The 16,902-nt window shown below is 41.5% G+C and overlaps 1 protein-coding gene across 2 annotated transcripts in view; it reads left to right on the top strand.

Moving 5' to 3' along the window:
- SYT9 (synaptotagmin 9) overlaps positions 1-16,902 on the top strand; it is a 236,401-nt gene that overhangs the window by 57,107 nt on the left and 162,392 nt on the right. For both annotated transcript variants that reach the window (XR_005217357.1, XM_037838817.1), the window contains exons 2-3: positions 5,687-6,038; positions 15,898-16,444. Coding sequence is in view for 1 of the 2 variants with exons in the window: in XM_037838817.1 (XP_037694745.1) it covers positions 5,687-6,038; positions 15,898-16,444 (899 nt within the window). In the remaining variant the exon portion in view is untranslated. The remainder of the gene's footprint in view (positions 1-5,686; positions 6,039-15,897; positions 16,445-16,902) is intronic.

Below are 16,902 nucleotides of genomic sequence, written 5' to 3'. Positions count from 1 at the left end.
GTAATACTGATGTTTGTAGCTACAAAACTCTGGCTCTGAATCTCAGGTGTCACACAGATACCTGAAGTTCCAGGGACCAACCAGAGTATACCGAAACAACTGTTACAACTCACGGATAGATGTGACTGCTGTTAAGAGGTTACAATCTAGGAACCTTTACCATAAGCCTTCCCCAGATAACTGTGCTCTCAGATTCAATTCTCAGAGTTTGCACATTATAGTTAGTCCATATTAGTGAGGCATTATAATGTTTATCTTTCTGATTCTGGCTTATTTCACTCAACATAGTGTCCTCAAGATCCATTCACCTAGTTGCATACTTCACAACTTCTTTTCTTCTTGCTGCTGCTCAGTGTTCAATTGTATGTATGCATCACAGTTCACCATTCCGTTTATCAGTTGATGTACCCTTAGGTCCCCTCCACCCATTGTGAATCATGAATACTGCCACCATAAACACCAGTGTGCAATGTCCATTCATGTACCTGCTCTCAGTTCTTCCAATTGTATACCCAGTAACGGGGTTGCAGGACCATATGACAACCCCATAATTAGCTTCCTGTGGATCCACCACACTGCCCTCCAGATGGGCTGCCCCATTCTACTTCCTACCAACAGTGAATAGATGCATCCTTCTTGCCATGTTTTCTCCAGCATTATATCCCTCTGTTTATTTTTTAAACAGTTTTATTCACACACCATACAATCTATTCTAAGTAAACAATCAGTGATTCCCTGTATAATCACCTCATTATGCATTCACCACCACAGTCTATATGAGGACATTTCCATTTCTTCTGCAAAGAAAGAGGAAAAGGAGAGAAACAATAAAGAATAAAACTGTGAAAGATAGAAGAAAAACAAAAGTAAAATAAAATAAAATGAAAAGGTCATATAGCACACCACCATCAAGAATCCCATATCACTCCCTTATATCCCAATTTTATAACCATTTAGCTTTGGCATATTGCCTTTGTTACAATTAATAGAAGCATCTTACAGTGTTACCATTAACTATAGACTCTAGTTTGTATTGATTTTTTTTTCCCTGTACCATCCAATTTTCAACACCTTGCAATGTTAACATTCATTTTTTCTCCCTCTTTTAAAAACATTCTATATTTGCACATTTAATCACCATCATTGGCCACTCTAGGTTTCGCTAAGTTATACAGACTTCTAAAGTTATGGAAGTCTTTATCTTCTAACTTTCCTTCTGGTGTCATACATGCCCCTTGCCTTCCACTTTCAGCCATACACTCAACTTTGTTCAGAGTACATAAAATATTGTGCTACCATCACACAGTATTATGCTATCCATTTCTGGATCTATACAATCAATCGTCTTGAATCTTATGTACTCCTTCAGCATCAAATGCCCATTTTATAACTTCTTTCTCTCTCCGACAACCTGTGTTCTCAACTTTAGCTCTCAAATTTTGCTCATCAATTTTAGTCCATATTAGTGAGTCCATAGAGTATCCGTCCTTTTGTTTCTGGCTAATTTCACTCAGTGTAATGTCTACTGTCTACTATTTTGTCTTTTGGATTTTATGTGTCATATCTTATGTTTATTTTCTCTCTCTCTCTTTTTACTCTTACTAATAGTCTTCATTTCTACACTCTTCTCCAGACCTCTTGTTCCTGTTTTTTCCTATCTGCCTGTAGTGTTCCCTTTAGTATTTCTTGTTGAGCAGGTCTGTTGTTCACAAACTCTCTCAGTGTTTGTTTGTCTGAAAATATTTTCAACTCTCCCTCCTTTTTGAAGGACAGTTTTGCCAGATATATAATTCTTGGTTGGCAGTTTTTCTCTTTCAGTATCTTAAATATATCATGCCACTGCCTTCTCACCTCCATGGTTTCTACTGAGAAATCCACACATAGTCTTATCGAGCTTCCTTCATGTGTAATGGATTGCTTTCCTCTTGCTTCTTTCAGAATTCTCTCTTTGGCTTTGACATTCGATAATCTGGTTATTGTGTGTCTTGGAGTAGTTCTGTTTGGATCTATTCTGTTTGGGGTATGCTGAGCTTCTTGGATCTGCAATTTTATGTCTTTCATAAGAGATGGGAAATTTTCAGTGATTATTTTCTCCATTATTCTTTCTGCCCCCTTTCCTTTCTCTTCTCCTTCTGGAAACCCATGATATATATTCTTGGGTTTCATGATGTCATTCAGTTCCCTGAGACCAGGCTAATATTTTTCCATTCTTTTCCCTATCTGTTCTTTTTTTGTGTAGGATTTCAGATGATCTGTCCTCTAGTTTCTGAATCCTTTCTTCTCTCTCTTCAAATCTGCTGGTGTTTGTCTCCATTGTGTCTTTCATCTCTTCTGTTTTGCCTTTCATTCCCATAAGTTCTGCCAATTGTTTTTGCAAACTTTCAAGTTCTTTCTTGTGTTCTCCCAATGTCTTCTTTATATGTTTCATCTCTTTTGCCATATCTTCCTCAACCCATTGATTTGATTTTTGAATGAATTTAGCATATTTGTTTGAAGGTCTTTCTTTAGTTGTTTCAAAACCTGTATCTCACTTGAAGTGTAAGTTTATTCCTTTGACTGGGCCATATCTTCATTTTCTCTAGTGTAATTTGTAATTTTCTGTTGTCTAGGCATCTGGTTTCCTTGATTACCCAATCAGATTTTCCCCAACCAGATGGGCCCAGGTCTCAGAAACAGGGTGTAATCAGTGTTAGGTTTCCCTGAGGATAGGACCTAGAAAGTTGTCAGACTTTGCTGTGAGGTCTCTAGATGCTGTGCTTTTCTCATCCTGCCCTGCAGGTGGTGCTTGTCAGCCCGCGGCTCCCTACCAGCATAAAGAGGTGCATTGCCTTTAATTATCAGTAGACCCTGTCCCTGCCAGGGGCTAAGAGTGTCAGAAGCCAAGCTTAAGCTGATTCTTTTTTTCTTTTTCCCCCAGGCCCTAGGGTCTGAGTTCTCTGAGGGAGGGCAGCCACTTGAACTGGGACCCACCTACACCTTTTTTTAGGGAAGATAACCCTTACGGATTTATCTCCTGCACTTGATTTCTTCCTTTGACTGTCTATCTTAACTCCTCCATTGCCAAGGTCAGCACTAACAATTGAAAATGCCTGAGGCTTTCTCTAGTAAACTACTTAGACTGAAAGAAAAACAAAAAGGAAAAAAAGAAATCCCCTTCTCAGAGCCAAGACCCAACCCCCCAGTTACCAGTCAAGAACCAGAGTTGGTGCACAGGTCTGTGTGCCCCTTTTCTTGGGACACAGCCCTTTTCCAGTATTCTGAGCTCAGACAATTTCAAAAGTCTGTGTTTTTATTTATTTATGTATTTTTTTTCCATCAGCCCCACCTCCTCTCTGCCAGTAGGAACCCTCCTGTTTGCTCCGGGTTTATCTGTGCTCATAGCTCGTATTCAGTAGTCCAAGTTCATTAATTAAAACTGCAATTGGAGTTTGGTTGAGCTGCCTTCCCTTCCTCCTAGTAAGCTGCTGCTTCTTCCCTCAGGGAAGTCTTCCAGCTCAGCCTGCCATGCCAGTGGGGGAGGGGCCCCAGCTTCACCATTTGGGAGTTTTACTTACAGTACTTATTTTGTGATCTCAGCCATTCCACCCATTCCAGACTGGTGTACATTGTTTGTCTGGTCACAAATGTCCCCCAACAGTTGTTCCAGACTATTTACTAGTTGTTCCTGTTTATATGCTCATTGTTTCAGAGGACTAACTAAATTCCATACCTCTGTATGCTGCCATCTTGCCCTGCCACCCTAAAGCATGTCCTGTGTCTGGTTTTTATCTCCGTCAGTGTCCTTTCATTAACCTGTGTTGTGTTTAGCACTGTTTGACATTTCCTTTAACACAATTCTAGACATTCCTCAAAGTTATTGATTCACTGATAGATTAGTGATACACATCCTTGTTTTCCATTGCTGTGTAGTTTACGTATCCAATTCTCAGTGGAATCTTGGGAGAGAAAAAATGGCAAAGTTTTGAGCTCAGTTATCGGTACTGAAACTGGAACCCCAGTGTTTTCAAACAGATATAATATTGGGCAAAGATTGATTGGGAGGGGTAGAAGAGTTACATTAGATCCATCACCAGCATGGGCTTTCTTTCATGAGCAACTTTTCTATGAAGAAACTGTTTATTATTTCTTAAGAATGATCAGGTACCTTCAGATTCATGTTGAAAAGCATATGGTGGTAGGTGGTCAGCTTGACTCAGTAGGTAAGTGACTTGCAGGAGGGGTTCAAATGCATGCCTCAGTGAGAATACAAATTTCTGTGCATGACAGATTGTTGGTACCACTGGTGGGTAGTTGGCTGAGTCCTATGAAGATATGGAATGTGTCTCTGATGTTCCCTGGTGTTGTACCTGACATGTAGTAGGCATTCAGAAAACTTTAGTTGAAGTAGCACACGTATTAACAATGGATGGTGAAGGCAAAACCCTGGAGAATTCTTGGGGCTCATTAGTGTAGTACAACACAGTAAATGCAGGTAGAGCTGGCCTTTAAAGTAAGGAGTTCACAGCCACAAGGATGGCAGGAATGAGTTCAGGTTGATGCCTCAGCATCCTGGCTCTATTGAAGGATGGGGGGATGCCTGGAGGGGGTTCCTGTTCTGAAATTAGGAGCAAAGTCACTGAAAGCTGCACTGCTAGGGGTCCAGGCTGAGGCCATGAGGCCAAGGTACATGTAACAGATTCCATCATTACCCATCCATATCTCCTCAACCTTAACACCACAGGCATGTTTGCTAATTTCCAACTGATAGCACCTGTCTTTGAATGTGAGCTTTTCCTGGCCACTGAAGCCCACTTTGCCCACTCATGCTGTAGGTTGGAAGTGCCAGGGATTTAATGCCCCCCGAGAGCTGCCCTCAAATCAAGACTGAAGCGAGTTGTATAAATAGCCCAGGTCCCTTGCCCCTGTGTGAGATAATTTTGAGGTGTATGGGACGTCCCCAGCAGGTGTAATCTCCAGTCCCTCACTGTGGTAACTGTGGTAACCCGTTACTGGCTGCCTTCTCTGGCTCCCTTTGCCACTTCCCTACCAGTGTTTCCTTTACCTCTCATTTTAACTCTTATCCTTGAATACTTGTCTCAGGCTCTGCTACTGGGGAAACCCAAGCTATGACAGCCGCCTTGAGACCCGGGGACCTGACCACCTTTGGTGATATTGTTAAGGCTGCAACATCTTGAGAACTTGAGCTTCATTTTGCTTAGACCCTTAAAAGGTAATAGCAAGAAAAGAAAAGAAAGCACTAATTTCTTTGTGTTTTTAAAAGTCATTACTTAATTCTGAAATTAGGTTTATACAGGTCTGTGAGATGACAGGGTAATTTTTATGACTGTTGAACTGCCTTGCCCACATAACATCAATGATTTGTATTGTCTGTAGGAAAGGATTTTATTTGCAGAGCACACTTAGCCCCCCTGAGTATACCCTGTCTCTTGCTATGGCAGGCTGCTTACTGTATTTAAACATGGTCTGTGTTTTACCTCCCCTGTGCTTTTGCTCACTGGTCACCTGATCTGTGTCTGAATCCTTGTTGTCACCGTTCTGGAGCAGTGACCTGGAGCATCTTCCAACCTGGCCTTCTCCAGTCTCTCCTGAGGGATGGATGGATGAGAGCGTTGTGCTGCTCACACCATGCCGTGGGTGGACATGGAAGGAGCAATCACTCTGACCTTTGATCTTTGCTTCTTTACAGATATCTCAGTGAGCCTGCTGACTCTTGTGGTCACTGCCTGTGGTCTCGCTCTCTTCGGTGTGTCTCTCTTCGTGTCTTGGAAACTCTGCTGGGTTCCCTGGCGAGAACGAGGCCTGCTCTCTGGTAGCAAAGACAACAACCAGGAGCCTCTTAACTACACGGACACAGAGACCAATGAGCAGGAGAACAGTGAGGACTTCCTAGACCCTCCCACCCCCTGCCCGGACTCCTCCATGAAGATCAGCCACACCTCCCCTGACATCCCCCTCTCCACCCAGGTGGGGGTCCAGGAGAACTGTGCCCATGGCGTCCGTGTACAGCGCCAAGTCACAGAGCCAACCTCGTCAGCTCGGTCAGTAATGCCATCTTCCTTTCTCAGTGCAGCTCAGGGATGCCCCCTTCCCCTCCCTTGGCAGCAGTGGCTTTGGTTATTAGCCAAGGAGCCTGTAACCTTCTAGCTGTCTGTCTAGGTGTCAGAAACATGGGTATGAGAAAACTCAGTGCCTCCTGGAGCTCTGTTTAGTCTCTACCTAGTCCACAATAATAATGGTTAACATTATTAACACTTACCTGGTGTCAAGTATTCCACTGAGAACTTCATATGCATTATTTACTTATGTTCACAACTTTGAGTGAGATGGATTCTATTATTATTTTCATTTTACAGGAGAAGGAACTTATGTCAAGAGTAAGTAACAAAGTCATATGCTAATAAGTGCGCAGGTCGAGATTTGAAACCTGGTTCACCTGACACTAGAACTGAACCTTTACCCACTATTCCGTGCTTTCCTCCTGGTACTATGGAATTTGTTCACTGTGCCTCTGACCTAGCCTAGCTGTCACCCACAGGCTCTCTTCAGACTCCACAGTGTGGCTGGAGGTTCTTGTCTATCTTTGGCCTTTGCGAGGCCTACAGAAGACCCAGACTTAGGGTCTTGCTCTCCTCCCCATTGCTGGATCCCTTGTGGTCTTAAGCAGTAGAGAGATAATGTAGCATACTGGTTAAAAGCATGGGCTCAGGGGTCAGATGAACTTGGCTCTCCTTAGCTTGGGACATGGGAGGAGCAATCTCACTTAATATCCATATGTTTCCATTTCCTCTTCTGAAAGAGAGGAATAGTAATGGTATTGACTAAAAAGGTGATTTTAGAAATGAAAGGATAACATGTGTCATTCTTTTCGCACAGGACTGCACATAGCAAGTGTTCCAAAATGTGAGCTGCCATTCTGTTTTTGTATTGCTCTTATCATTATCGTTATGACTGAGACAGGCCTCTTCCAAGGCCCAGATGCTGCACAAAGTCAGGTTTGAGGCGGAATAACCAGTTTCAAATCACTGGATGTAAAAACCTATTTTCAATAGGAAATTTCAGGAAAAGAGACTCAAGAAGCCGCTTTTTAAAAATGAAAATATTTGCTTAAGCAAAAGCCAGAGGAATGGCATGTGGTGTTATTTGGAAAGTATGAGTAGAATTTGAGGGTATTTTTTAAAAATCTTTTTTATTTGTTCTCTAGAAACAGAAATAAGATTTTACCCTTTTTATGTTAGTCAAGTTTATCCTGGAGGCTCTGCTCATTCACATTAAGTGGGATGGGATATGACAGACAGTTTATAATTTAATTTTTTCAGAAACCTATTTTTGTATCGTTTCCAATTCTGAATCAAAGAGCTAGAAGTAAAATATTCCTCTGTGAGGAAAAAATGGATGGTTGTTTGCCATTTGATTTAAAAGAAATCCTTAGATTTTATCACCAAGATTTCTCTTCAAATTTAAGACTTAAAAATAACAAGAGCTCTGTTTGATGCTGCCATGGAGTTCATGTAAGCAGACTCATGATAAAAACCTTTCATTATTTCAATAACCAGAGCCTTTCAGATGGAGTCTACATTGAAATTGATTCCTATTCAGTTCTACTGTGCATGTAATTTTTCTGATCTGGGTTCTGCCAATGTTGGGTGATAATACTGTGCTTTATTAGATTGTTTATGTAAGGATTCTGCCATACTTCTAATGAATTGATAGCAATACTATCATTACCCAATATCTAAACTAGAAAAATATATAAATATTTTACTCTGTGTTTCAAATATATAATTTATAGATATCTTCAACACTGATTTGTGGAAAATTGGTAGAAGGCACAAAAATAAATAAGGAGAGTAAAGGAATTATCACTGTAAAATGCATTTTACATCCATATTTATTTTAGTTTTGGAGGCATGCAATTAAATTATCTTTTCTGATGCCCACACTCAAGTGTAGTAATATACAAACTACCATAGGAAAACTAAACTCTTTCTAGTGGCATTTGACCTAATATTGACCATTAATTTGCATTGTTATGCGTTTAAAACATTCATACCTAAGTTACTACTGACTTAATTTTATAGGTTCTATCTGGAAATACATATCTCATGTCTCATGGTCTCAGTATAAAAATAGTAGTAATGTACTTATCTTCTAATTCTTTAGGGATTGTGTTACATTATAAAAAAAATTAATGGGAAAATGAAAGAAATTTCCTTTGCTCCAAAACATTTTTAACATTCTTTTTAAAGTTATGTTTTTTATACCACATTTGTGGGGAAGGGAGGTACTTGAGAACAGTCTCCACAGAATCACCTTCACTTCTGACACCAATTGCCAAGTTCAGAAGATTCCCTAAACCACCCTCACATTCTATAATTTTCTAGAAGGACTCAGAACTCACTGAAGTTGTTATACTCATGGTTATGGTTATTACAGGGGAAGGATACAGATTAAAATCAGCCAAGGGAAGAAAAGCCTGGGGCAGAGTCCAGGGAAGTACCAAGCAGGGACCATCTACTGCCCTCTCCCCGGGAGTCGTGAGCAGCATTACTCTCCTGCCATCCCAAGCCGGTGTCCAGAGCTTTTATTGAGGCTTGATCACGTACCAGCCACGTGGCTGAGCTTTCGTCCCCAGTCCTTCTGGAGGTAGAACTTATCCCACATGGCTGGCCTTTAGTTTCCAGCCCTTCCAGGGGAAGAAGTGGCACAGCATGACCCAAAGCTCTCATAATAAATCACACTGTTAGACTGTCCAGTATCCAAGGTCTGTCAGCAAACAGAGACACCCCCATCAGGCATGACATTCGGAGGGCCTAGAGATTACCTCCTAGTACCTGAGGGCAAAAGCCAGATTTCTTTTTGGGTAAAGTTAATTCTTCACTGCAAAGTAGACTTTGCTGAGAGAATGCTAGACAGTCTGTTCTTCTAGTCATTATTTCTTCTCTCTTCTATCTCATTATGTTCTTACCTTTTCACTGCTCTCATTTTCTTTCTTTCTGTCAATATCCAGTGTGGCTTACTGTTTCCATTCCACAGTGCTTATCTCTTGTCCCAGGGTCCCCAGGAGACCTATATGGCCCAGTGCGCATAAGACCAGACTCATATTAAAGAGCATCCTCACCTGTCATTGCAGTTGACATAACTTCTGTAACAGAATTTGCATTCAAAATCTCAGCCTCACCTGGCCTTTTCAGCTTAGATATATGAGGCTCACACCAGTGCCTTAATGGAATGTCCTAAAGAGGAGCTTTGTTTTATCTTCTAAGAATGTTTTTGGTCAGGATGACTTTTCCATTGTTCTTCCAAGATTAAGTACATTAGCACTATGTTTCTAGTTAGCTCAATTAATAGTAGAATCTTGCAAAATTCCTGTTGATTCTTTTTTTATTTGGATGAAATCTCTTTTGTATGATGACCTCATATCCTTGGAATGTGAATATTTTTATCAAAAATTTTCAATACCCAAGCATTTTGAAGATCTCTACTCCAAGTATATTGAGAATCCCTAGGTCCCCCAAATAGAAGGAATTTGCAAGTCATCTAATCTGTTCCCTGATTCATGTGCCAAGATGAAAGTTCAGCAGTTTTTTTTAATCCTTCTCAATCTTCCTATGTAACATTTTGGCTTTTATAAAAATTATAATTGTCATACACAAACTCCTTATCAGGCATGTTAAGGCCCTGCACGATCTTGCCGTATTCTTTGATCAGCCTCACCTCCTGGCTAGGGCCACCGTGTTGCACAACCCGAGAGGATACTGTTCACATGGACTCAGTAGGAGGCTTTACCTGAAAAAGTTCATTAAACTCCAGCCATGCTGACTTTTCCTTTATTTCCTTCAGTATGTCAAGCCCTTTCCTCCTTTTCACACATACTGTTCCCTCAGACAGGAATGCTTTTCCTTTATCTTTGCCATGTCTTGTTCCTTCACAGCCTTAATGTCTCAGCTAAAGTGTCACCTCCTCAGGAAGGTCTTTCTGACCACCCGATCTGAAGGATGCATTCTTTCCTCCACCCCCTCACACTTTGAATTCTCTCTCATGCTGCCTTGTTTGTACTCCCTCACAAGACTGAACTCTACTTCTAAGTAAACGATTACGAGTTTGTTTATTGCCTAAACCCCCTTCTAGATCATAAGCTCTAAGAGGTCAGAGACCACATCGGTTTTGTTTCTCACTGGATCCTGCCCCTGGTTCATCCCCTGGCACATAGCAGACTTTTTCCATGAATGAATGAGTGAATAAACTGGTCAATATCAGGCCACTTTAATCTGTTCTGCTGACAAGAATGGAAACAGGCCAGAAGAATAAACTGAGCTGGCCCCATAATTGTGTGAAGCTGGAGGAAGTCCATTTGTCCCAGGCTTCACTTTCATTAAGAGCCTTACAGACTTTTGACCTTATTTCTGAATTAAGCAATCCATAGAGTCACAGAATTAGCTGACAAGATTGAAATAAGAAAACAATCATTACACTTTGAATTTGGGTCCCCTTACTGGTCACTGCTCTAGTAGTACACTAGAAGTAAATCTTGTAATTACCCTGTGAGTATCACAGTTATATTAAGCTGTATATATATATATATATATATATAATGTGTGTGTGTTGAGAGCCTTAGTAAAACAATTTTTGAATCACTCTTTTAGTTATTTCTTCAGATTTTAATAAACTGACAGTTTCAAAAATGGAAGTTGCCTAGACCTCTCTCAACTTCCAGGAGACCCTAAAACCTGGCCTAAATGCATATTTTCCCTTCTTATATTTAATTATCAGGAAGACTTATGTCCATGACATTGATATATTTACTCTAGACAAGTGTATTTAAGCATTTTCTATGTTCCAAGTTCTTCTATATCAGGTGCTGATAATAAAGGGAGAAATAATGTGTAACCCTACCCTCAAAAGGCCCACAGTGTAGTTGGGGAAATATACATGAAGAGCGCCAGTTATACATATTGAGTTGTTCCAGTTAGTCTTTAGAAGGTTGATCTGGCCAAAGTTTATAAGATGCATGGGACAAAACTGTTCAGACTTGTAATAATGAGAGCCAGAACTTGAATGAAAGCAATGGGGATGGAAAGAGGCATGAGTGAGAAAGTGATGATGGACATAGGGTCATCTTGGTTCCAGAGGATAAGGGTTTTGAAGGTAACACAAAGGTTTCTAACCTATTTAACTTAGGAAGCAGCAGGAGGAGTCAGGCCACGCTTCAGTGTATCCATCTTCACTTCACCACACACCACCGACACCAAAGCCTGATGCCTACATCTCCATTATCTCACTCGCTGTAGAAGCCCCTAAAGCTCAAGCCAAGAAAGCCTCTGATTCCCACTTCCTCCTGACCTTGTAGTCAGTTAACTGGGCCTGTCCCTGTCCAAGTCTTCCCTTTTTTCTGTGTCTGCCTGTGGTTCAGGCTGGCCCAAATCTCTTCTCTCCATCACCAGGGGTTTTACAAGAAGGATAACAAGGTCCTGTTTCCACTGTTGCCATACTTCTCTGTCTTGACTTGAACCCAGGGAAGAAACCAATGATGGTTCTGAAATCATAATTTGCTTCCCTTTTTCCTCTCCTTGGACCCCAAACGAAGCCTTGTTAATACTGGTTTCCCAGAACCAGGGAAGGGATAGGCCAGATTTCACCTCTGAGATGGGGTCCCTGAGGGGAGGGATGGTAGATCATATGCTTGTTCCTGGTTGCACAGAAAACTCCGAGATAGAAAGGCTGCTGAAGATTCTGAGCGCTGGCTTTTCTACAGAGCCTTAAATGGAAGATACTGTGGGTGTCTGTAGGGACTCAAGAAAACTGCTGGGGCAGAATAGCTGAAGATCCTACCCTGCTGGAGAGCTGAGTTCCCAGATGAAAATTCCATTTCCCTATTAAAGTCTACAGCATCAGCTTAGAGGCTGTTTAGGATGAGACAAAGTTAAGTAGGTAGACCCAGCCCAAGAACCTTTTCCCCCATGAAAATTTCCCCAGCCAGAAGCCTTTCTCTCTGTCTCTGCTTCGTAACTGGGCTCTCTAACCTCGGGTTAGTACTTCTCCTCCTCTGCCCTGCTTTACGGTTACCACGTGACTATCTCATCACCCCCTTAGCCACCTTTTTCTTGAAACAGTGACTAGGCTTTGCCTCTCCTTGCCTTCCGCTCCACTTGATGCCTTGCTAGATCCACTGGAAGGAGTCAGCCTTTTGGGGTATGACTCACGGATAGAGACTTTGTTTGGAAATTCTAAGTTCTGGGACCTGGTTCTTGCTCATTCAAATCTGAGGAAAGGAGAGGAGGAAAAACCCTTTGCCTCTGGCTACCTGCCTCTCCTAATTCACAGCTGAAACTCAGCACAGGGTTCAGATCCCTTCAGGCATGAAAGTGTTCTTATGGAAAATCTGCTTTAACAAATTTCATTAGCCGTCTTCAAGCTCAGACTTTCTCCAGGTTCAGCCACCAGTATTCCAACTCAGGTCTGGGGCAGTCAAGTCCAGTTTTTAAGTTCTCTTCCTATCTCTTCCATGACTGGTAATAACCTCTGCCAGTACAGAGAGGGGAATCGGAAGTAGAGGAAGCTCAGAGGTCTAAGCCCTGTGGCCGGATTCTCTGAGACAGCTGTAGTGACTCGTTTATAAGCGGCACCCATCTCCTGGCTTTCCTCCTCACCCGCAGTCCTGGGGGTGCACCTCCTCTCTGTCCATTCATGTGCACATCAAGTCCTGGGAGCACCAAATACAGGACTCCCCAGACCTACTCACAAGAGTCTGCCTCAGACACGGATCCCTCCTTGCCACACCCGCTCAGTGGCAGTAAAATACTAGGCCCTGAGGAACCTCTGGTTACTGCACTCAAGGACCACCTCACGTGGCCATTTAGAACCCCCTCCACCTAGGGGTGGGAGGCCTAGGTTAGAACATTCTGCTCCATATCTCTCTCCTTCTTCCTTTTGACTTGCTTTTTCTTCCCGCCTCTGTTCAGGTAGCTTTTAAGAGCTATGGAATATTGATTTTCCACTTCCTCCTCTTATCTTCTCCTTCATGTCCCTGGAGAAGCATCCATGCTCCACTTTCTCTTTTCTCAGCCCTGAGAGCTTCAGAGGTTATGCAAGGAGGTTATGAGTTACCCAGTTCCTCTGACTATACTTAAATTCTCTACTCTAACCCCCAACTCCAATATTCGCTAACTCTCTCCTGAAAGGAAATTAAAAACAATTGAAAGGGAGCCCCAGGGAGTGAGAAACTGTCTTGCCCTGGTATAGTCTTTGCTACCTACTTTAAGCCACTACCTTACAGATAGATTCAACTGTGTTTTCCCAACTTCAAGTGTGATTCTGAATGGGGAGGAAGGTGTTGGGAGTTAGACTAACCATGTCCAACGTTTGGGTAGATATTCATATCTGTACTTGATTTATGAAAAATAATCTTTGGGCTAAAATGGAATTTTGAATGGGAGCTTCCTGTGCAGTTTGGCTCTGAGGGAATGGGATCTCCTTTGGGACCCTGAAGTATAAATCTCAGCCCCTCTACCCACTGCAGACCATTGTGGTTAGGAAGAGGAGAGCAAGTAGGAATATGTTTCTCTTCAGATTTCATGTCTTAGAAAAATGTGCATGTAAAACAGAATATGCCCCATTGCGAAGCAGCCAAATCCATGTATATTAAATAATAATTTAAAATTACATGGGCAAGTTTAGTTCTATAGACAAAAGCTAAGACAGAATGCTGCTGTTAAGAATCTAAAGCCAGTACTTAGAAAACAGGTAAATTGTGGTGCTGAGAGAGTCTGCTCAGTGACTACCCTTGGAGGAAAGCAGAGAACCCCAGCACCATAGCAGGGAATGGGGCTGAGTGTAGACCCAGCATCCATGCTCCACACAGACCCTGGTCCAGCAGGTGTCAGGGTGCACTTTTATTTATTGAAACAGGACCACTAAGCACCCAGAAGGGCCCATAACTTGGTGGACCAGGACCAGAGTATGGCCCTTTTTTGAATCCAGCCTGGAGAGGAAAAGCAACAGTAGAGGAAGACTGAGCTAGTACCAGCCCTCATGGCCTCTGGATAGGGCTGGATACTGCTGCTACCTGCCGGTCCTTGCTGTCCACAGAGCCCCTGCTGAGTAAAGCTCTATTCTGTCACTTCAGCTTCTGGACAAGGCACTGATCTGGTTGTCATAGCATAGAGACCCAGTTTTAGGTGCTTAAGCAGCATCTCCTGCCTTCCCTTACTTATCACCTTCCACCACAAATCATGCAGCAACCTTCAGACTGCACAGTTTTTGCTTGTGTGAGAATGTATGTGACTGAGGTAGGTCTGAGTGCAGTGGACTGTGTTAGCTGTGACAGGTACCAGTGCCAGCTGTGAGATTGGGCTTCTGTTGTACCACCTGAGTTGTTAGTGATCGGGAGGGAGGGCTTTATTTCTGAAATAAACTCTAAGTGCACAAAAACTAAAGGTGAGCTAGTATAAAGCATATAGGGATTCAGTAAGAAAAGGTTGGAGACTGATATTTGCAAATTAAATATTTGCTAATTAAGTCTACTCTTTGGGCTATATAAAGTTTATTGGTTTGGGTTAGAAGTCTTCCTGAAATTCTCTTTTAAAATTACCTTATCCATGTGGGTCCTCACAAGTTGAGAGAAAGAGTCTTTACATACAAAGTTGTCTTTAGGATCATTTTTGTTTGTTTTTAGCTCAGAGTTCAGAGTCATTGCATTGTATTGTCTGCAGTCATTCAATAACCTTAATTAAAATAGCCTCTCTAAGGACATGTATGAAAAAAAAATAATAGTAATCAACTGGAAATATGGGAGGAAAACCCTACATAAACTATGGACAGTAGTTAATAGTACTACTTTAATAATCTTTCATCAATTGTAACAAATATAAATTACTGTTTAAAAAAACAGTAGAATTTAAAAAAATGCTGTCATCAGTTGTAACAAATTTTCCTCACCAATGCAAATGTTGGTGGTAGAGAGGTGTATGGGAATCCTGTATATTATGCAGGACTATTCTATAAACCCACAACTTCTGTAATTTAAAAAAAAAAAAAAAAAAGGCTCTCCACCAGAAGGTGAAAGGGAACAGCTGGACTGTTTTTGAGGGATTTAGTTGGGGAGGTAGACCAGACATCTGAATTTGGGTATATTTTTTTCTTTATGAAATAGAGAGGTAAAAATGGGATTAACAGACCCAACAACACGTTTTAAATTATTCTCCATTGTCTTCACAGATTTTGTCATGCTGAACATTTCCCTTCATCCTGAAATACCTTCCCTCCTGATCACTAATCACCCTTGTGCTAAACCAAAGCACAGTCACAGAGCTGTCACTTCTACATGTTACAGCCGACACAGTCCACTACAACCAGATGCACCCCAATTGCATACATTCTCACCTGAACAAAAACTGTGTTCTTGCAATGAAATGATGGTTGGATTTCAACAGTAAGAATTTTCATCTTTATAAAACTGCACAGGAAATCCCATGTAATTCAGAGAAACATTCATTCTTAAGACACTTAGCTAGTTATATCAACTTCAGGATGATATTATATATAAAGGTAAATAATTTTATATTTAAACTACTTTGTGCATCTCTTTCCATTCCACCAACCAAATGTGCTTTTTAATGACATATAAGACAATTCAGAAAGTGCATTAAACCTTTAAAGCTCCAAGGTCACATGTTAGTAAGTTTATTTCCTGATACCGAGCCTCAATTTTGAGCCTCAAGCCTTAGGGAGCAGCTTACTCACATTGATGAGCAGTTTGAATTTAGGCCCAAAAAAAAAAAGCCCACAAATTTAAGCTTATAAGGGAGCATAACAGTTTACCTACATCACAGTCACTAAGTCACTAGTTTTTGAAAGACCTATATAGGTTATAACTTTGTTTTCTCTTGCTCTTCACTCAAGGCATAATTCAATCCGAAGACAACTCAACCTGTCAAACCCAGACTTCAATATCCAGCAGCTTCAAAAACAGGAACAGTTGACTGGAATTGGTCGAATTAAACCAGAGTTATATAAGCAGAGGTCAGTGGATAATGATGATGGGAGAAGGAGTAACAGCAAAGCCTGTGGAAAGCTGAACTTCATCTTAAAGTATGATTGCGACTTAGAGCAGCTCATGGTGAAGATTCACAAAGCTGTCAATTTGCCTGCAAAAGACTTTTCTGGGACTTCAGATCCATATGTCAAAATCTATTTGCTCCCCGATCGGAAAACTAAACACCAGACTAAAGTTCACAGAAAGACCCTGAACCCTGTGTTTGATGAAGTGTTTTTATTCCCAGTTCCGTACAATGACCTTGCAGGGCGGAAGCTTCACTTCTCTGTATACGACTTCGACAGGTTCTCTCGCCATGACCTCATTGGCCAAGTGGTGGTGGACCACTTCTTAGACTTGGCTGACTTCCCCAGAGAGTGCATCCTTTGGAAGGATATCGAATATGTCACCAATGTGAGTCCAGCGTTTCTTCATTTTGGGGGGCTTCTTGGTCAGCATGGAAATAGATTACTTACACCTTATTTTATTTGGGAGGCAAAGTATAAAATTCACATCAACCTATATATTGTTTCAAAGCATCCTTGCACCTTCCCAGAAACAGATCTTTAACAATATTCTTTTGAGATTTCCAAGAATTATTCATGAGCGTGATATTAAAGAATAACAGTCTCTCTTTCTACTTTCTGATTCTTAGCTATTTCCTGATAAGAGTCAGTATCTGCCTTCCTTACCACATTTTCTTTAGAGCTCTCTGAGGTTGTTTGTGCTAAATGGATCCTGGCATCCTATTAACTGTATCTGCAGCTAAGAGTCTGATGCCCGACTCTCTAAGGCATTAAATTCTTGCCCACGTTCTCAGGTCAGCTCAGTAGGATTTTCCATGATCAGATCCTCAGCCTTTACCTCAGAAG

Source organism: Choloepus didactylus, chromosome 6, assembly GCF_015220235.1.
Source record: "Choloepus didactylus isolate mChoDid1 chromosome 6, mChoDid1.pri, whole genome shotgun sequence".
NCBI classification, from domain to species: Eukaryota; Metazoa; Chordata; class Mammalia; order Pilosa; family Megalonychidae; genus Choloepus; species Choloepus didactylus.
Note: the sequence above shows the minus strand (reverse complement) of the source record. Positions and strands in the feature narration are given on the sequence as shown.